The sequence below is a fragment of the Dipodomys spectabilis genome, unplaced genomic scaffold (genome assembly GCF_019054845.1).
Source record: "Dipodomys spectabilis isolate Male_0828 unplaced genomic scaffold, ASM1905484v1 ptg000042l, whole genome shotgun sequence".
Lineage (NCBI taxonomy): Eukaryota > Metazoa > Chordata > Mammalia > Rodentia > Heteromyidae > Dipodomys > Dipodomys spectabilis.
The window spans coordinates 2,739,542-2,761,671 of record NW_024870719.1 but is presented as its reverse complement, the minus strand read 5'-3'; the positions used below and the strand labels follow the sequence as shown (position 1 = coordinate 2,761,671).

General features: G+C 35.1%; 1 protein-coding gene across 6 annotated transcripts in view; it reads left to right on the top strand.

Annotated features, from left to right (window-relative positions):
• Positions 1 to 22,130, top strand: part of Ralgapa1 (Ral GTPase activating protein catalytic subunit alpha 1) — a 222,137-nt gene that overhangs the window by 164,701 nt on the left and 35,306 nt on the right. For 5 of the 6 annotated variants that reach the window (XM_042677921.1, XM_042677925.1, XM_042677922.1 and 2 more), the window contains exons 35-37: positions 4 to 127; positions 8,636 to 8,791; positions 21,781 to 21,939. In XM_042677921.1, the coding sequence (XP_042533855.1) occupies positions 4 to 127; positions 8,636 to 8,791; positions 21,781 to 21,939 (439 nt within the window). Of the gene's footprint in view, positions 1 to 3; positions 128 to 8,635; positions 8,796 to 21,780; positions 21,940 to 22,130 lie in introns of those variants that run through there. The other variant, XM_042677924.1, reaches the window with a different exon arrangement.

The following is a 22,130-nucleotide window of genomic DNA, read 5'->3' as shown; positions in this document are numbered from 1 at the left end:
TAGCCGAGAGACCCACAAGATTGCAGTATTTTATGTTGCAGAAGGACAAGAAGACAAACACTCCATTCTTACCAACACAGGAGGAAGTCAAGCATATGAAGATTTTGTAGCTGGTCTTGGTTGGGAGGTACTTTTTTTAATGAAAGCAAATGTCACACTAAAGTAATCTTGTGGTAGCTAGTAAGGGTTGGTTTCAGAATACTTCTGCAGATATCAGAATACAAAAGTGTTCCAGTCTCTTGAGTTATTTATTTATAACTCGCACGTAACCTATTTACTTGTAGACATCCGTAGATTAAATTACAATACCTAATACTAAATTTTATATAATGGTCATTAAACTATATTGCTTAAGCAATAATGAGGAAAAAATGTTAAGTACTTTTTTTTTTTTAAAAAAAACTTTTAAAATTCAGTATGCCTCACCCTCTTCCTTGTTCACAGCTGGCAGTCTACCTCTTGAGCTACACCTTCAGCCCAGATTTTTGTTGGTTGAAGTGGAGTCTCATGGGCTTTTCTGCCCAGGCTGGCTTCAAACCATGATCCTTTAGGTTTCAGTCTCTTTAGTGGCTAGGATGACAGGCATGAGCAGCTGGAGCCTGGCACAAATGCATTTTTTAAGAAAATACTTTCCATCTATGGTTACCTGAATCCATGGATACCAAACCTATGACTATTTTATAACAAAATTTTTTTGTCTTTTCAGCTATTTAGAAACACTATTTTAGGAGACACAAAAGCTTAACAATTGACTTTTTTAAAAAACTGTTTTCTACCTTTTATCTCATCTGCAAATACAGCAAAAATAGGGGTCTTGGGGGGAAAAGTATTGGTTGGTTTAAGACTATATATAGATCTTTGGTATCCTCAGACATATTTGGTACCAAGGAGATTACTACTGAGGAAAAAATAATGCATAGAATTACATACAGTACTATGTAGATACTTGATTCATTATTCCTGTAATGCCACCCAATTTCTACTAAAGATATGCCACCTTTAAAAAAATTACAAAATTTTACATTATCACTTCACTTAAGCATAATAACATACCTTGTTTTAGGGATAGCATTTGCTTTTTTGGAATCATGATATCACAGAATTAAGGGCAGAGAAATATTTAACAGATCATACAATGATTTAAACTCAGCAAACATCAGGTTGAACTGTGTAATACATCCTACATATGTGGGAATTTAAATTTTTGTCTGTGTAATTCCTTTTGGTTTTTATTTTTTGCCACAGTTGATCAAAACTATATGAAATAAGTCCAAAGATAAGGTGGGGCTACTGTATTGTCAAAGAGTAATGAACTAGAAAAGTCTAGACTTTTTTCCTTATTTACATAACCACTAGAACAATAAATAATTTTCATTCTAAGACCTTAGAGCTATATAACAGCTTTCCAGGGATGCATGAGCATGCTTAGTTTGGGGAAAATGAGTTTCCAGTTCCTCATCTTTACTAATAACTAATGCCAGAGAACCTGTCTGTGGTCTCTTGCTTTTCTTTTTCTATTTGTCTGCTGTGTAAAAGAAAACTGTGTTGCTTACTACCCAATAAATCTTACTTGTTTGGCACCAAGAAAAGAAATAATTTGTCACATTGTTCTCCTGAGAGTTAATGAGAGTAATAGAAGAAATATTGAAAAGTGTAACATTTAGGTTATTGTGGCAACTAATTCATATTGAATCCATTTTAGAATTTATAACTTGAGAATAGAGGCATGGCTCAGCAGTAAAACACCTGCTTAGCAAGGAGGTACTGAGTTCAAACCCTAGTACTGACAAAACATTTAACAACTCAAGTTATGGGTTGGGATGTAGCTTAGTAGTGAAGTGTTTATCTAGTAAGAAAAAAACTGGGACCAGGCACTGGTGGCTCACGCCTGTAATCCTAGCTTCTCAGCAGGCTGAGATGTGAGGATAACAGTTCAAAGCCAGCCTAGACAGGAAAGTCCATGAGACTTATCTCCAATTAACCACCAGAAAACTGGAAGTGGCACTGGGGTTCAAGTGGTAGAGAGCTCTCCTTGAGCTGAAGAGCTGAGGGACAGCAGTCTAGGCCCAGAGTTCAAGCCCCATGACCAACAAAAAAAGAAGGAAGGGAGGGAGAGAGGAAGGGAGGGAGGGAGGAAGGGTGGGTCACTGGATTCCATCCACAGTACCAAAAAAGAATAGTATCTTTATTTGAATTAAAAAATGAACTGTCAGGTATGTTATAACAGAAAGTGAATTTGATATGACTTGTTTTATCATTAAGCTAATAGGTTAATAACATTTAATATATATTGAATCAGCCTAACCCATAGCTTCAACATTTTGATGAAAATATATTTAAAGCAGATGTGCATATGATATACATTGCCTTGGAAATCATATCCTGGTGATTATTTAAACTTATGATGAATCATTTATATATATTTGGTATTTAGTATATTTTTATTTACTCTATTGATTTAGTATATATTTTTATGACTGACTTGATATTTTTCCTTTGGTAAGTTATATGAGCTTTCTAGGCCTCTTTATTAAATTTCACAGGTGGTAACAGAGATTATCCAAAGTTCAGTTGAGATAGATAATGTTTATGAAAAGTTCCTTGAAAATTGTTTAAAACATTATAAAAAGATTTTTCTCAGTTTTGAAGAAGCCAAGAAATATTAGTGCAAGTGCGGAAAACATGGGAAGAAGAACAAATTGGAAGGAATTATATTTGTGGATTCCAAAAGTTATTACTATTAATAGTTTGGTGCTGTTAGACGGATGGACATATGATCAGTGGAATAAAATTAATGAAAGTCCAGAATAAGCCCACACCTCTATATTCAGCTAGTTTTTTACATGGATGCCAAGACAATCCCTTGAAGAAAGAATAGTCTTTTGCTAACACACCTGAGAAGCCATATATAAAAGGGTGAAGTCAGTCACTTGCTTCACTCCATATATAGGCTCATACTTATAATCCTAGCTATTCAGAAGACTGAAGTCTGAGGGTTATGGTTCATAGCCAGCCCAGGCAGGAAAGTGAGATTTTTATCTCCAGTTAACCATGAAAAAGCCAGAAGTGGAGCTGTAGCTCAAGTGGTAGGAAACTAACTTTGAGCAAAAAAGGTCAGGGATATTACCAAGGCCCAGAGTGCAAGCCTTAGAAAAGAAAATATAAGAGCAAATATTTTTGACATCAGATTTGGCAAAAAATTATGACACTAGAAAAGATTCTCCTTGACATGCATAGCTATTAGGGAAAAATGACAAAGATTTTAAATACTTCAGTGAACAATTAGGAACTGTGTTTCTAAATAAAAGGATGGAAAGTTTCAGCAAAGAAATAGAAAATACAGCTGGATGCAGTTGGCTCAATCCTATAATCCTAGCTACTTAAGAGTTATAAATCAAAAAATCATAGTTCAAGGCCAAACTGGGCATAAAGTTTAAGATACTCCATCTCACTATCTGGGTACAGAACCACATGTGCCCATTATTCTACAGGGAAAGCACAATTACTGAGTCCAGTGGTATGTGCTTGTCATTCCATACAGTATAGGAAATCACAAGTATCAGTATCACAGCCAGAGCCAACCTAAGCATAAACAAGATAACTACCTTAAAAATAACCAAGGAAATAAGAAGCTGGCTTAAGTTGTAGAGCACCTACCTTACTAACACAAAGCCCTGAGTTCAATTCTTAGTACCACCAAAAAAGAAAGAAATACAAAATGAAATAATGACAAATAGAAATTTTAGAAATTAAAATACAAACAAAACATTCAGTAGTTAGTCCTCAAAATAGAGTAGAGTAGGAATACAACAGAAACTATCATTATAATTGGAAGATAATAAAACAGTCTAAATCAAACTGAACGTCAAAGAAAGAGTAGACTTAAATACAGTGTGTTATAGAGCCAGGTACTGAGGGCTCACATGTGTAATTCTAGCTATTCAGGAAGCTGATATGTGAGGATTGACCAGGCCAGTTTAGTCAGGGCTAATCTCCAATTTAATCTCCAGTTAAGCACCAAAAAGCCTATAGAGTTATGACTCAACTGGTAGATTGCTACCCCTGAGCACAAAAGCTCAGGGACAGCACCCAGGCCTAGAGTTCAAGCCCTGTGTCCAACAGAAACACTCATACACACATACACACAAAGGGTTGCTGAAATAAGTTCTATTGCTAGAGAGAATAATAAAAGAAAGAACTTTCAAGTATCAAGTAGGGAAAGAGCATGGCAAGAAAAATATCCAACTTCTCTTGATTTTTCTTAGTATATATAACAATTGGAGCAAAACTAAACATGTACAAGAATTATTTATTATATTTATATTACAAATGGGAAAGTAAAGGGACATATAGGAAAGTAGCATTACTAGACACAGATATACTAGTTGTCTGTGAAAAAGTTATGTGCATATAATGTACCTAGAACACACACTAAAACAGTAAACTAAAAAAGATGATAAACAGAGCTGGGTACCAGAGACTCATACCTGTAGTTCTAGCCACTCAGGAGACTGACATTATCTTACAAAAAAAAAAAAAAAAAGCCAAAGTGGAGATGTAGCTCCAGCACTAGCCTCAAGCAAAAAAGCTCAGGGACCCCCAGGTCCTAAGTTTAAGGCCTAGGCCCAGCACCAAAACAAAAAGAATTCTGGAAAACATTTAAATAACCCATAAGAGCTTGGAAAAATACAACCAAGAAATGGAAAATAGTGGAAGTAGGTCTGTGGCCTAAGTGGTAGAGTGCCAGCTTTGAGCAAAAAAGCTAAGTGGCAGTGCCTAGATCCTGAGTTCAAGCTCCAGTACCAAAACACACACAGAACAAAAGAACAAAAGGAAGGAAGGAAGGTAGGGAGGAAGGGAGGGAAGGGAGGGAGGAAGGGAGGGAAGGACAGAAAATAAAAAGCAAAAATAAGATGGCAGGCTTAAGTCTTCAACAATTATATGAAATATAAATGGTCTCAATATTACCATTAAAAGACATAGATTAGCAAGTGAATTTAAAAGCATTGCTTATCTATGTATCTAAAGGAAACTCTTCAAATAGAATATATAGTCTGTCAGCTAAAGGATAGAAAGAGTTCTATAATTAAAAAAAGTCAGAGCAGGTACATTAATACTAAATCAGATAGATTTCAAGGGAAAGAAAATTACCTGAGACAGGATATATTATATAATAATGCAAAGATCAATCCATTTAAAAGACATGGTAGTTTTAAATGTGTGTTTATCCAACAGAGCCCTAAAATAAACACCAAAAGTCTTATGGAGCTGTGACTCAGCTAGTAGCACAAAAGTTTGAGCAAAAGAATGTGAATGCTAAAAAGAATGTGAAAAAATTCATTCTTTTCAAATATCCTTTGACCATATACAAAAAATAGATCATATTCTATGCTATTAAAAAAACAGGTATAAGCATTGAAATCATATGGTGTGATCTCTACCCACAGTGGGATGAAACCTGAAATCATTAACAAAAAGACAATAAGAATATCTTCAGGCTCTTGGAATATTACATATTATTAATATAATATTATTGAAATGACAGTTACAGAACTTGAGAACAACTTCTGTTTTTCTAAGGCATGAAGGAGCTGAGATGGGAGGAGAGAGTATGGGTATTGTTCATATGATATGGTAACAAACATGGGGGATCCTCGTGTTGAAAACATGTCCTTCTCTTAACCATATCATCGCTGTATTGCAAGTATATAATATGAGTTTTGCATTATGAGGCTCCAGGCAAAGAACACCGAATTTTCTTTATCATTTTATCTGCATATGACTTTAAATAAGTAAAAAACTAGAGATTAGCAAATTTACAAAAGTGTTTATGGCAAAGGAACACTAAATTGAGACATTCTTCTTTATATAATCATTGAATTTACTTGGAAATATACTTTCCTTACTAAAGTAAAACAAAAACCTATTTTTCATCAGGCATTATGGTGTATTTCTCATACTATCATACATTATTAGTGTTATCTGTGATATGCAGTTTAGTATTGTTACAAAGTTAGAAATGCACTTGAAGTTTTTACTTTGACTTAAAAGTTTTAACTATTTGTCCACCGATATACTTTCACAGATTACAACATAATGTATGTTCATGTTTTTCATTGCAATATTAACCAATAGCAAAAGATATTAACCAATACCAAAAGATTGGAAGCCATCTAAATATCCATCAGTAGGACACTGGTTAAATTCTTGTTCCTCAATAAAATGAACTTTTATGAAGCCATGGTTCAAGCACTTGCCTTAGAATATACCAGGTTCCAGGTTCAAGCCTTAACGCTGGGGAGACAAAAATTTAACCAGCAGTATCTTTCAAAACATTTTAAGTACAAAAAGAAAGTTGTAGAACACTATCTCCATGCTCTGAATGCATTCACATATAAAAATTTAATTGGACAGAATACTTTTGGAAGCAAACTTAAATTGGTTTCTTAGTGAAACTAAGTAGATAGATGAAAAATTTGGTATAATTTTTATACTAATTTTTTAACATAATTGTATTAATGAATCAAAAAATACTTTTTTTAATTATAAGACTGAGAACTGAGGGTATAGCTCAGGTGAATACTAGTGTTTACCTAGTATTCAAGAAGTGCAGAGTTCAAGCCTTAGCACTGCTAAGGAAATAAGTAGATGAGTATATGAGTAGATGCAATCTGTTAGTAATAGCGTAAAAATAAGTCTGTCATTTATATAAGTCAGCCATTAATAACACTGACATATGAGATCTGTTCAGTTAACAATGTGAAGATATTTTTTTATTCTCCAATTTATCACTCAAAATGATTTTTATCTTTTTAAGCCATGCAGTGTCATATTTAAATTCCAGATTAACAATTTAATGATTGTCCTATGTAATACTTCTAACAACAGCCCTTAAATAAAGGTGATATACATATATATATATGTACACACATATGAATTTTAATTACACTTAATTTCTAAAATATACATATATACACACATTTACATACATAAATACACACACACAGAGAACGTGAAAGTGTTCTTTAGATCTTTTCACAGATTAAGCCAGGTGCTGCTACAGCTCATACCTATAATCTTAGGTACTCAGGAGGCTGAAATCTGAGGATCATTGTTCAAAGCCATCTGGGCAGGAAAGTCCATGAGATTAATATCTCCAATTAAGCACTATAAAAGCTATAAGTGGAGTGGTGACTCAAACAATAGAGCACTAGACTTGGGCAGGGAGTGCGAGAGCGGGGGGATGGGGGGGGGGGCCAGGAAGCTGAGGAACAGCACATAGGCTCTGAGTTCAAGGCCTTGGACTAGCACCAAAAAAGAAAAAGAATCTTTTCACAGATTAAAATTTATAGTTTACTAAATGGAATTGAAGTATAATTTGTGCTTTTTTATATTCTGGGCTCCAGTTTATACCACAAACTTATGAATAAATACTGATATACCTAATTATTTTAGTTCAGATTTTATATTTATTCTGATCTTTATAATTCACCATTAATATCTCATTGCCTAATAAAAGACTCATAGTGAACAGCAGTTGATTGCTAATTGTTACTAATTATGAATTCTCAAATACTTTAGGAAAAAATAATATGAACAATAAATTAATACAATTGTCTCTCAACGTCTATGGAGGTTTGGTTCCTGAACTCCCTTAGGCACCAAAATTTGCATATACTCACTTGAGTATAGCATGATTTACATTATTCTGAATAATTTGATCTCTAGATTTGTGTTTAATGAAATAAATGATAGGTAAGTTATACTGTGTTATTTAGAGAATGACAAGTCTGTGTTCAGAACACACGACCTTTTTTCTGAATATTTTCTAATAGTTGATTGAATCCCTAGATGTAAAAACCCCAGATACTGAGGGGAAGACTATAATTCTAGATGTAGTATTAGTTAATCATATATAAAAGACTTTATTCCTAGCTTTATGCCAGTGGTTCACATCTGTAATCCTAGCTACTCAGGATGCTGAGATCTGAGGATCATTGTTCCAAGCCAGTCCATGAGACTCTTATCTCCAATAAACTACTCAGAAAGAGCCAGAAGTGATGCTGTGGCTAAAGTGGTAGAGGGCTAGCCTTGAACACAAAGAGACTAATGGACAGCACCCATGCCCTGAGTTCAAGCCCCAGGACCAGCAAAAAGAAAAACAAAACTTTAGCTGGGCGCCGGTGGCTCACACCTGTAGTCTTAACTACTCAGGAGGCTGAGATCTGAGGATCACGGTTCAGAGCCAGCCCTGGCAGGAAAGTCTGTGAAACTCTTTACCTCTAGTAAACCACCAGAAAACCGGAAGTGGCGCTGTAGCACCAGTGGTAGAGTGCTCACCTTGAGCTGAAGAGCTGAGGGACAGTATTCAGGCCCAGAGTTCAAGCCCCTTGACCGACAAAAAAAAAAAACCAAAACACATTATTCCTCTATTCCTAATGTTATGCAAAGCAAAAAAAGTTGAAGTCTTTTTCAAATATGATTTATTGTTATTATTAAGGTGTTACCATTCAGCTAATACATTACATTTCTCTTTTGGACAATGTCACCTTTTTCACTTTCAAGTTCAAGTCCTTTTCAAAAGTGTTTTGGATTTTTGTTCTGTCTAGTTAATAGAGTTTTTCATTGCTTCTAGGTAAATCTTACAAATCATTGTGGTTTTATGGGAGGACTACAAAAAAACAAAAGCACTGGATTGACCACTCCATATTTTGCTACCTCTACAGTAGAAGTAATATTTCATGTGTCAACAAGAATGCCTTCAGATTCTGATGACTCTTTGACCAAAAAAGTAAGTGTTGAGAAAAATGTGTTTTAGATGTAAAATCCTAGTAAGAAAGTTAATATAAAATACATAAGTAGGGACTGGGAAGGTGCATGAGGCCCTGGGTTCGATTCCTCAGCACCACATAAGAAAAAAGAAAAAAGCCGGAAGTGGCGCTGTGGCTCAAGTGGTAGAATGCTAGCCTTGAGCTGAAGAGCTGAGGGACAGCACCCAGGCCCATAGTTCAGGCCCCATGACTGGACCCAAAAAAAAAAAAAAAAAAAAAGTAACAATTTATTAAGTACTCTTTCTGGGTATACCCATTGCTATCTTCGGATTGTTGTAGTTTTCCTTAGAAAGCTGTGATTGGAGATTATAGTTCTTCCAGTTTTAGTAAATTTTTATTGTGTATATTTGAGGTTTATGACATAATGTTACAAGCTATATAGATATAATAAAATTATTACTGTGGTGAAACAAAATAACATATCTGTCATCACAGTTACTTTGACAGATAGAATTAAATATGCTTACAAAACAAAATCTCAAATACCATCTAATTTTATAAAACTACATTTCTTCCTATTTATTAGACCTCTAGCCTTTTCATCCTATGTATCTGCTAATTTGAATCTTTTGACCTATATCTTCCCATTTCATCCTCTCATTCACTTTAACCACTGTATTAAACCACTGTATTATTAGGAAAAGTAGTTGTTTTTTCACCATTTTTGTTGTGTTTGGGTGGTGTTTGTTTTCTTTTGCTTTGCTTGAAACAAGTCTTGCTATGAAGCCCAAGGTGGCTTTGAATTCATGGTCTTCCTCAACCTCCCAAGGGCTGAGATTATAAGCAAGCACTACTCTGTCTAGCTGTATTCTTTTTTTTTTTTTTTTGTTAGTCGTGGGGCTTGAACTCTGGGCCTGGGCACTGTCCCTCAGCTCCTCAGCTCAAGGCTAGTGCTCTTCCACTTGAGCCACAGCACCACTTCTGGCTTTTTCTGTTTATATGATGCTGAGGAATTGAACCCCGGGCCTCATGCATGCGAGGCAAGCACTCTACCACTGAGCCACCTTCCCAGCCCAGCTGTATTATTCTTTATGTATTTTTTTGTTGTAGGTCCATCCATGTTGCTGAAACAAATGGCAAAATCTTCTTTTTGAATATTGAGTACACAGAAATAGGCACAGACATGTACAGACAAACACATTTAGTATGCATTTATTATAGATAAACAACTAAGATGTTTCTAGATTTTAGATATCTTGAATAATACTACAGTGAACAAGGAAGAACAGATGAGAGGGTGATTTCAGCTCTTGTGTATTGGTAGTTTTCTTTTTAATTTTTTCAACAACTTCCATACTATTTTCACTAGGTGGCTACACCAATCTACATTCCCATTGGTAGTATACTGGGTTCCCTTTCCTCTACACTCTCATAATCGTTTATTGCCTTTCTTATATTAGCCATATTAACAAATCTCCCAGTAGCTTTGTTGTTTTTGTTTTGTCTCCTTTTTTTTTTTTTTGCTGGTACTGGGGTTTAAAGTCAAGGGGTTGTACTTGCTTGGCTTATTTGCTCAGCTAGAGATAGGACTTGAGCCATGCCTCCAGTCTAGCATTTTTCTGATTAATCGGAAATAGAGCTTTATGGACTTTTCTGCTGATGCTGGCTTCAAAGCACAGTCCCCACCACCAGCACTTGACTTGTAATGATTTTAATTTTTGCATTTCCTTGACAATTTCCTCAATATAGCCACCTTATCATATATCATCTGGCCATTCTACTTTGGAGAAATATGTGTTAGGGTGCTTTGCTTACCTTTTTAATGGCTTCTTGATTTTCTGCTACTAAATTGTAAATGTTCTTTATAAATTTAGATATTTATTTTTTTGGGGGGTGGGGAAGTGGGGAGGTAGTTGTAGGGTTTGCACTCCATGGCTGGGCACTGTTCCTCAACTTTTCTGCTCAAAGCTAGCATTCTACCACTTTGAGCCACAATTCCACTAATGGTTTTCTGGTAGTTAATTGGAGAAAAGAGTCTCACAGACTTTCCTTTTCCTTTCCTTTCCACAGACTTCCCAGGCTGGCTTCGAACTGTGATCTTCAGATCGTAGCCTCCTGAGTAGCTAGGAGTAAGCCACCAGCATCCAGCATAGATCTAAACATCTTATGAAATATATAATTTGCCGTTTTCCCAGCTTGTAGGTCCCTTTTTTACTTTGTGGATTGTTTCTTTTATATGCAGAAGCTTTATAGTTTGATATAATCCTATTTATTTTTGTGTTTCTAGCCTAGACATTTGATCTGACATCCAAAAATGCCATTGCCAAAGCCAGTATCAAGGAACTTTCTCTGTGTGTGTGTGTTCATCTAGTTGTTTCATGGTTTCAGTCTTACATTTAAGTTTTCTATCCATTTTGAGTTGATTTTTATGTATGGCTCAAACTAACAGTCTGATTTCATTTTTATTCTTGTGTAAATCCAGGTTTTTCGTCACCATTTATTGATGAGACTAAATTCTCCATATGTATTCTTGGTACCTTTAGCAAATTAAATTTCACCATTCATGTCTGTATTGATTTCTGGATTCCATTCTATTGCATTGGTCATTCTCTTTTTGTGCCAGCACCATCTTATGTTAATTACTATAATATCTAGCTTTTTCTATTCCATTCTTTATGACTCTCAATCTGTTCTTCAAAGACCTAGTAAGATATTTTTCAACAAGCTTATATTTTTGTTTTATTATTGTATCATTTTCTTAATAGGTCAATTGTTTAAACAATCACAGAAACAACTGCCTTATACCAGTTCTTCTTAGTGAAATATTGCTTTCTGTATTGGTATTTTTTCTCCTGAATTTAATAAATTCCACATTAGTGGTAATAAGTTGAGGCCTAGAACATGTGTCCTATTACAAATGAACAATTGAATGTCATTAGGTTGTCCCCTCTGTCATTTGTACATATATCTTCAGGTGTGTTAATCCATTCAGTAGACACATTAATGAGCACTGGTTGAAGTGTAATATTGGAGAAAGTAAAGCTTGTTGACCTCAGCATGGAGTTTAATACCTCTAATTAAGTTAGATAGTCGACAGTCAGTATAAAGAAATAGCCATGCCTCTGGCAAGCTAGAATTATTAATGACTCTAGTTCTTTGTTTTAAAGTTGGTAGGAGGAAAGCATTTATATACATTTTATAGAGAGTAATTTTGGTTCTGATATCTTATTTAAAATATGTGGTGTTTCTATAAATTATTTTTAAACATTATATCAGAATGGGAATTAAGTGTCCTTTGGCCCATTAAACTGTAGCATTTTTTTATTTTTATGAATAAAAGGTTTTCCAAGGCTCAAAACATTAACAGCAAATTTACAACATAGAGCATACCAAATTAGCCAGTTTAGTAAAGTCTCTCTTAAAAATATTATACCATATCAAAAATCCTGATATAACCCCAATCTAGGCCATCTGGCCTATAAATTATCTCTACCTGAGAAAGATTGATGGAAAATGGTTAAAACTAATTTCCACTTAACTGACTATTTACCCCTAAAAATCAAAAGTGCTGGAAGTATTGGTATAAAGTGTTGAGAGGAGCATCTCTCATTTCCTCTGTCTCCTTGTTCTAGCCACTTTCTGATACTCTGCTTCCAAGATAGCTGAATCATCCTTTTAGAAGTTTCATGAAGTTCAAGTTGAGATAATTGCAACATGCGTAGTTGGACTCTCTTGTCTGTCTTTCATTTTGTAGAACTCCCTACCACCCCCCCCAAAAAAAAGAGGGGAAAGAAGTACTTTATTTAAGTCAGTTTCCTTTGACATTTTATTAGTGTAAGGACAATATTTCATGTATTGAAATTTGGTCACAATAGTTTCACAAATAATCAAGCCTTGTAGACCTGCTTGGTCCAATCTTAACTTTAAATACACTTTTTTTATTTTGCATAAAACAAAACATGAGATATTTCCCAATGGACAGTGTGCTAAATATATAATACTAATTTTTTTTAGAAAATAAGTTTATGGAAAAGTAAGTTCTATTATTTTAGTAAAAATGAGGTTAATATTATCATGAGTAAATACTGTGGAATTATACTCATGGTTTCAGTTCCAAATATAACAATTAACCTAATAAACTTCTATTTTAGTATCATAGATCTACCCATAACCCCAAATTTTTTCCTTTTTTTTTGTCGGTCATGGGGCTTGAACTGTGGGCTTGGGCGCTATCCCTGCACTCTTCAGCTCAAGGCGAGCTCTCTACCGCTTGAACCACAGTGCCACTTCTGATAACCCCAATTTTTACAAGTATACTCCTGATGACAAAGAGAGGATAAAGGAAACAGGAAATATTAATGGTTCAGTGCAAATTTGTCTCACCACTGTTAGTGTTTTAATTTGAACAGGCTACTAGTAGCTTAAATTTGTCTCACCACCTTTAGTGCTTTAATTTGAATAGGCTACTAGTAGCTTCTCACTGCATGTACTTCGCCTTTAATGTTCTGTGTGATTTGGCCACATGCCTTCCTGCATCTCTGATCTCCTCTGTCAACTTCTTGCTCATTCTTATTGTTCTGTTGTCAAACTCACATGACAGTTTCTCAGACCTTTCTAGCTAAAGAAGCTCTCCTCTATGCAGAAGTATTCTCTGTATTATTTTCTTTATAGCACTATTGCCATGTAAAGTCACCCCATTTGCTTGTCTTTATATCTGTTTACTTGATTCCCCCAACTAGGATATAAAAGTCATGTTTTGTCTTCTACTACTACTATATTCCTGGCATCTAGTACCAGGCATAGGTACCTAATGAATGTTTGATGAGTAAATTACCACAGCAACAAATGGACACAAATCAAAAGAGCTAACTACCTATATACATCTGTTATATGACTAATGCGTATTTAAATAAATGCCACAATTAAAGATACTTATGTTTCTATACTGTGTATCTAGTAATGATAGAAAAAAAATCACAAAAAATATTATGACCAATGGGCAAGGGAACTAAAGAGGGACTTCTCAAATGAAGAAATAAAAATGGCAAAGAAACACATGAGGAAATGTTCATCATCCCTAGTGGTGAAGGAAATGCAAATAAAGACAACCCTGAGATACCACCTTACCCCAGTCAGAATGTCCCACATCCACAAATCAGCCAACGACAAATGCTGGAGGGGATGTGGAGAAAGAGGAACCCTATTACACTGCTGGTGGGAATGTACACTTATACAACCACTTTGGAAAGCAGTCTGGAGGGTCCTTAGAAAGCTAAAGATTGACCTCCCTTACGACCCAGTCATACCACTTCTAGGCATCTACCCTGAACAACAGGAACCAATATACAAGGACACGTGCACCTCCATGTTTATTGCAGCACTGTTCGCAATAGCTAGGATATGGAAACAACCTAGGTGCCCCACCACAGATGAATGGATCCAAAAATTGTGGTATCTATACACAATGGAATATTATGCAGCCATTAGAAATGACAAAATAATGGCATTTGCAGGGAAATGGATGGAGCTAGAAGGAATCATGTTGAGCGAGGTAAGCCAAGAACGAAGAGACAAACGGTACATGGTCTCCCTGATAAGTGGATGCTAAATCCAAAAGGTTAGGTGATACGACAAAACTAACAGGACTTAAGAAACAAAGAACTCTCGCTCATCTGGTTGAACCACTACTAAATATCCTCATGCTGCTGATCACAAATATGGTATATAACATGTGAACACTGTTATATATTACAGACTGTGGTAGACAATTTGCTCCAGGGAAGTTAGAATGAACTTGTGACTTTGAAATTATGTAATCATTTAATCACAATCAAAAAAAAAAAAAAAAAAAAAACCTCGGGGAAGGGAGGGAGGGAGGGGATGGTAGGGGGAAAACAATGGAGGGGGTAACAATGTTCAAGAGGAAGTGTACTCATAACCTCACTCATGTAACTGTAACCCTCTGTATAGTAGCTTTACAATAAAAAAAAAAAAATATTATGACCAAGATATTGTTTTAAATAGCAGTTTTTACCAAATGCCATGAAAAGCTTTACCATGCCTTTGAGAAGCTTTTTTAAATTGATAATAATGATCCAGACAGGGAATAAAAGTAGAAAAATATATGTTACATAAAACTATGAAAGGAGCTGGGGACTCTAATCCTAGGTACTCAGGAGGCTGACATCTGAGGATCATGGTTCTAAGCCAACCTGGGCAAGAAAGTCTTTGAGACTTTTTATCTCCAATAGACTACTCAGAAAAAGCCAGAAATGGCACTGTGGCTCAAGTGTCAGAGTGCTACCCTTGAGCACAGAGAGGCTCAGGGACAGAGCCCAGGCCCTGTGTTCAAGCCCCAGGACCAGTCCCCCCTCCCCAAAAAAAAAGGATATTTTTCAAACACTTAAGGATAAAAATATGAAAGGGTATTTTTCACACACTTTAGGAATCTGTTAATATATGTTGTGCTAAGTACAAGTGTACTTCAACTTTTGGGTTAAATGCCATTACAGATCAGTGTTATTCTGTGTAATATATTTAGAGTATTACCTGTATTTTTAATAATTCTTTTAGTTCTCATTTGGTTACTATGTCCTTTTTTTCTTTTTTGGTGCCATTCCTGAGGCTTGAACTCAGGGTCTAAGTGCTATCCCTGAGCTTTTTTGCTCAAAGCTAGTATTCTAACACTGAGCCACAACTTCATTTCGTGTGTGTGTGTGTGTGTGTGTGTGGGGGGGGGGGGGGGGGGGGGGGTGGTGGTAGTTAATTAGAGATCAAAGTTTCAGGGACTTTTCCTTCCCAGGGATGGCTTCTAACTGTAATCCTCAAACCTCAGCCTTCTGAGTAGCTAGGATTACAGTTGTGAGCCACTGGCATCCAGTTCTGTGTTTCCTTTTGAGAGCAGAGACTGCATCTATATTTCCTCATTAATGCATTTGCAAAAGTTACTTCAGTGCAGTCAGTAAGTTCACATTTGTCAGTGAGTGAAAAAAAAAGATGAGTTGGAAGGATGAAGGGAGAAAAAGGAGAACTTTCAAAAACTCATGGCTAGTTCAGGAATATAGAATTACTAGCATCTGATATAGGGTAACAGTGGAGAAAATGGGAACGAAAGTACAAAAAAAGTACAGTTGTAGTAGTGGGGCTGATATGTTTTTTTTGTGCCAGTAGTGGGGCTTGAACTCAATGCCTAAGTGCTGTCTCTTAAGCATTTTTGTTCAAAGCTGGCACTCTTACCAATTGAGCTTTTTGGTGGTTAATTAGACAGAAGAGTCACACAGACTTTCCTGCTATTTCTGGCTTTGACCCTCATTCTCAGACCTCAGCTTCCTAAGTAGCTGGATTATAGATGTAAGCCACCAACATGAGGCAATGTATATGTTTTTAATGGGCATGTTAGAAATTCAGCAAGCAAACCAATAGAATCAAAGAAGACTCTCAGGTTTTGCTTGTGATTATAATTAGTTGATAGTTACTTGTCTTTAACACAAATGAGAAAGTCATGGAAAGCTGGTTTATGAGAGCAATAATAGTTACTATAGATGACTTCTCGCTAGCCCCAGTTGAGTGATATTTTGACTGAGCAAATGTAGAATTAACTCTGGATTTCCTGTTGATCTCATGAAGCATAAAAGCACTGCCATAAGATAGGTATCTTCTTTTGTTTGTGATGCTATACCAAAAATAGCATTGACGGGATGGCTGGTAAACATGGAAATTTATTTTTCATAGTCATGGAGGCAGGCAAGATAAAGGTGTACTGGCAGGTTCATTGTAACCTTGTATGGTGAAAGTGGCAATCAAGCTGTCAGGTGTCTTTTATAAAGGCACTTCTCCTGTATAAAAGAGCCCTTAGGATCTAGTCACTTCCCAAGATCCTAATGCCATCATATCAGGAGTTAGAATGTCAACATTTAAGTTTGGCAGCAACAGAAATATTCAGTCTATAGCAATGACAACTATTTCATTCTCACAAAGGACAAAACAGGCCAGAATTCAGAAAATACCAACATTCATGAGCTCAATGCCAATGCCCAGCAAAATAGGATTATTAAACAGATGGTTTGTGAGCACTCAGATAATGAAGTAGCCATCATTAGGAGCCACCATAAGTTCACCATAACAAATCACATCAAGATAACTTAATTTGTTTTAATAGGATTACTATATCAGGGACAGCCATAAACTAGTATCTAAAGTTTTAACCAAGTTGTTGTAGACAACTTAAAGAAATGTAGTATTAATAGTTTGGTAACTGTGTTCGTGACTGATTTGTAATCATATTCAGAACATTTAATTATTTAACAAGAGGGAAATGGTTAATGTAGGGAAATGGTTAAAATATAGGTTCTGGAACTGGCCTATCTGGGTTAGAAGACTAATCCTTACCATTTACCAGGGGTTTGATCTTATATAAGCCACTTCCTCTTTCTAAACTCGAATTCCTCACCTGCTTTAAAAAACAGCAGTAATACTAATTGTGCTTGTCTTATAATATTCTGAAAAGTTAGTGAATTCTCACAAATAACTTAAAATAGTAAATCCTTAATAAAGCCCTTAATAAAAAAGCATATGATAAGTTTCTTTGATAATTATAAGTATTTTTTTAACCAGGAAGAAAACCTATGATTATCAAGCCTGTCCCATCCAACAGTTAGGAAGATAAAGAAATTTGAGGGCTGGGAAGGTGGCTCAGTGGTAGAGCGCTTGCCTTGCATTCCTGAGGCCCTGGGTTCGATTCCTCAGCACCACATAAGCAAAAAGAAAAAAGCTGGAAGTAGCGCTGTGGCTCAAGTGGTAGGGCTCAGGCCTTGAGCTGAAGAGCTGAGGGACAGCACCCAGGCCCAGAGTTCAGGCCCCACGACTGGACCCCCCCCCCAAAAAAAAAAGAAAGGAAGAAATTTGACTTTACAGATAACTCTAGTCTAGAAAAGAACTAACATATTAAATAGCCGAATCAAGCTAATATGATGATTATCTTGACAAACTTAAGAAAGTTAATAGGGATGGTAGGGGAAAAACAAAGGAGAAGGCAACAATGCTTGATAAGAAATGTACTCATTACCTTGTTCATGTAACTGTAACCCCTCTGTACAGTATTTTCACAATAAAAAAAACTTATTTAAAAAAAAATTTAATAGGAATAAATGTGAAATCTTCTCCTTAATTCTAAGCAGTTGATTGTATATGTTTAAAAGAACTTTGAAAACTGACTTAGAGGTCCATTTAAGCAATGTAATAAAGATGCAAAAAAAAAAACAAAGCAGGAAGAAACAAAGCCACTAGTGTGTTTGCTACATAAGAGCATATATTGATACTGTAGTCTATCCCAAACAGTGCAATTTAGTAAAAACATCAGTCAACTGAGGCAATAATCAGGATAATGAATGCTTGTAAACTATAAGAAGGAATTAATAGTGACACTTTTAACCTGAAAAAGTTCTTCCTGACAGTGTACTCAACTTTTACTGTCATTCATTACTTCATTTATACTTGTATCACTTTTAACTTTTAGACTCACCTTCAGATATCTGAAAATATATAGGATATAAATTGGTTTTATTTGGGAAGTTTCAATTTGGAAGGACTAGCTTTAGGAGTTCAGGTTTGCACAAAATGTTCTAATGATTGGGGGGTTGTTTGGGGTTTGTTGTTTTTTTTTTTTTTCATTTGTTTGTTTTGTGAGCCAGTACTGGAGTTTGAACTCAGGATGTGGGTGCTGTCCTTTAGCTTTTTCCACTTAAGGATGGTGCTTTACCACTTAAGCTACACGTCCACTTCTTATTTTTTTGGTGGTTAATTGGAGATTGGAGTTTCATAGACTTTCCTGCCTGGGCTAGCTTCTCTGAGATCTGAGATTCTCAGATCTCAGCCTCTTGGGTACCTAGGATTATACGTGTGAGCCACCAGCACCCAGCTTTAGTGATTGCCATACTTTAAAAGTAGAATGAGCTAATTTGTGAACTATTAAAATCTATAACCTTAAAACTGAGAAAAGACAGGCTGTTTATAACTTTGGGATAATGCGAAGGGAAAATACTCCCTTAAGGTCTCTTCAGTATTAAAATTCTGTAATATATCAAGGACTTAAATCTTATACACACTGAGTTTCATTTCATAATCTTTGTAAATGAATAGTGGTAATCTATAGCCTATGTTACTTTGGATTTCAAGATGACTTAGTAGCAGTTGAAGTGAATTTGGAAGAGTTATTGCCGGTCATTTTATTAGACTTATTCCATGTATTCAGAAGTTTTTTTCAGAATGAATTGTCATTTGGGTCTAAACATATGTAAATAAGATATCTTCTGAGAATTTTCAGAGTATAGGAAAATCTGTTGACAATACATAAAATAAATACAAAATGCTATATAAGGTATACTTGAAATATCTATTAATTTTTAATCATTAAAAACATAATTCTTTTGAGCCTAGTGCTGTTGTCTCACACCTGTAGTCCTAGCTACTCAGGAGGCTTAGGTCTGAGAATCAAGGTTCAAAGCCAGACCAGGCAGGAAAGTCCATGGGACTATTATCTCTAGTTAACCACCCAGAAAACCAGAAGTTCATGGTGTGGCTCAACGTGGTAGATCACTAGCCTTGAGCAAAAGAGCTTGGTCCCTGTGTTCAAGCCCTACAACTGACAAAAATAAAAATCATTCTTTCAATAGTATTTCAGAAATTCCCAGTAGCCAGGAACCAGTAGCTCACACCTATAATCCTAGCTACTAAGGAGGCTGAGATCTGGGGATCTTGGTTGAAGTCAACTCAGGCAGGAAGGTCCATGAGACTGCTGTCTTCAATCAACCAACAAAATACTGGAAATGGAATTGTGGTTCAAGTGGTAGAACATTAGCATTAAGCAGAAAAGCTAAAGGGCAGCACTCAGATCCTGAGTTCAAGCCCCAGTATCAGTACTGACTGGCTCACACACACAACTCTCAAGGTAAAAATTAAAAAATGACTATAATTTTTGTGTAATTATTGTATATCAGATTTTAACAATAAAAAAACATTTTTAAATGCCCCATCATGACACAGCCTTCAGTAATTATGTTTTCAGTATTGAAATTTCAGTGACAAAATTTTCCCAAAACTTTTTCACTTAAGTATTTGAACATGTTTAGAATGACTTTTTATTTTGTACATGGCTCATTGCCAAAAACTTTCATTACAGGTTCTTGGCAAAAATGTGTCTTCTTTTATATGCAACTTCTGTAACATCCTTTTAATACTTTATGAAAGATACTTAACAAGCTTTGGTTATAAGATAAAAATACAGTACCTCTTTTCCCCTCTTGTTTCTTTAGATAAGTAGACACTAGAAATTACAGATAGTTTTGGCAAGAGTTCAAGGGTTAATGTAGCAGATAAATAAAAGGAATTTTCTGTAAATTGAGACCTGCATTATTTCAGTTGTCTTGTCTTTCCTAACCTAACTCATTTAATTTTAAAAAGTAAATACTTAAATTCTTCCTGACAGTGTGCTCAGCTTTTACTATCGTTTATTACTTCAATTATACTTGATATCACTTAGAACAATCTGCCATTTGGAAATCTTAGTATAGCCCGGAGCTTAGTATTAGATCTGGCTGCTATTGTAACATGTACAGCATATGACATTAATGTATCAAAATTAGATTGGATCATCCCTCCTGGTTAAATTTATTTCACATTTCTTTTGTATTCAGTTAACATAAACCTATTAGGGAAGCTGACACATGGAATGGCTGTATAGGAAGGATATTTTTAAAGTATTTTGATTAAAAAATGAAATTATGAAGCCATGGCTTTTCTGAGTTGTGTAATTTCTTTTTTGATTTTTAAAAATGTCACAAAGTCCAAGTCCTACATTTATATAATTTGTGTGTGTTATACACAAGTATAAGGAATTAACTCCAGGTTTAAGGAGAGACCCAAAACAAAACAAAAAAACCCTTTCACTAGATGGACTTTGCCTCACTCTCTATTTAAGTCATATATTGGATTTTTGGGCTAATCTTTAGTCTTTAACATAAATTTTGTATTTGAAAAATGGAAATTATATACAGTAGCTCTCAGTATAAATATCACTGATACTTATTACATCTGTCTTCCAAACTTCCATCTCCAATGTGTACAGTTACCTAAAAGTAACTTTTAAAAGCCTATGTAAGATGTAACTGTAACCCTCTGTATAGTATCTTTACAATAAAAAAAATTTTTAAAAGCCTATGTAAGATATGTACCAAAATTAGACTTAAATGGTTGTATTCATCGTCTACATGATGATGAAAATTTATAATAAAACCAGGCTCATACATTACTCTCCAAGAAGAAAGCTTAAGAATAATGGACATTGAGTTCATTTTTTATTAATTCACTAGAAATCCAATTTTTAATGTCTTTTTAGTTTTATCATAACATTAACTTTTGCCATAACCAACAGTATAAGCACTACAGATACCTAATTTACGTTTTGAGCTTCCAGAAGAACTCAAAAGCTCTGTTTGAAGGAAATTCTAAGTTTTTTATTTTTTTTTTAGGAAATTCTAAGTTTTTATAGGCAAGGAAACCTGGAAGTTAATTTGTTGAAGCTTTTTTTTCCCAGCTTATAAGTGATTATCCAAATTTTTAATAATCTTTTTCATTTTTCTTCTGGTTGACTTTTTCAAGCCACATCACTGCTTATTAGTACGTCCAGAGAGTGATCAGAAAAAAAAAATGTCAAATCAGTCACTCTTTTAAACAGCCTTTTGAAAGGTTTGGTAGTAGAAAATTGATGCAGTTACTAGTTTAGAACAGTGGACTGTGACTCTTTTTATCTAAGTTCTGTCTGTTTCTCACTGACTGGATAGTCAAAATTATCTGGTCTTTTTCAGTGTCTCCTTTAATGTCTTTGAGTGTGCATCAAGTGAAAATGATAAAATGAAATTTAAACTTTTTTAACTTTTGCTCTTTATGATATATTGTCACTATATAACTATACTCACGGAGCTTTTATAAAGCATTTATTTTTCTTCTTTTCCAGTTAAGACATTTAGGAAATGACGAAGTGCATATTGTTTGGTCAGAGCATACTAGAGACTACAGGAGAGGAATTATCCCTACAGAATTTGGTGATGTCCTAATTATAATATATCCAATGAAAAATCATATGTTCAGCATCCAAATCATGAAAAAACCAGAGGTAAGAACTCCTTAGCTTCCATACTAGTAATATTTTTGAATTATATTGAAGTGTATATTTGTGGGTTCTTTCCATACCATAGGAAAAAAATTATACCAGGCATCAAGTTTTCAAAATGGGAAGGAATTACAACACAGATTCTGGCAGCTAGAAAGATTCTATTAAGTCTGGTTCTGGAGGTGTTAGATTAA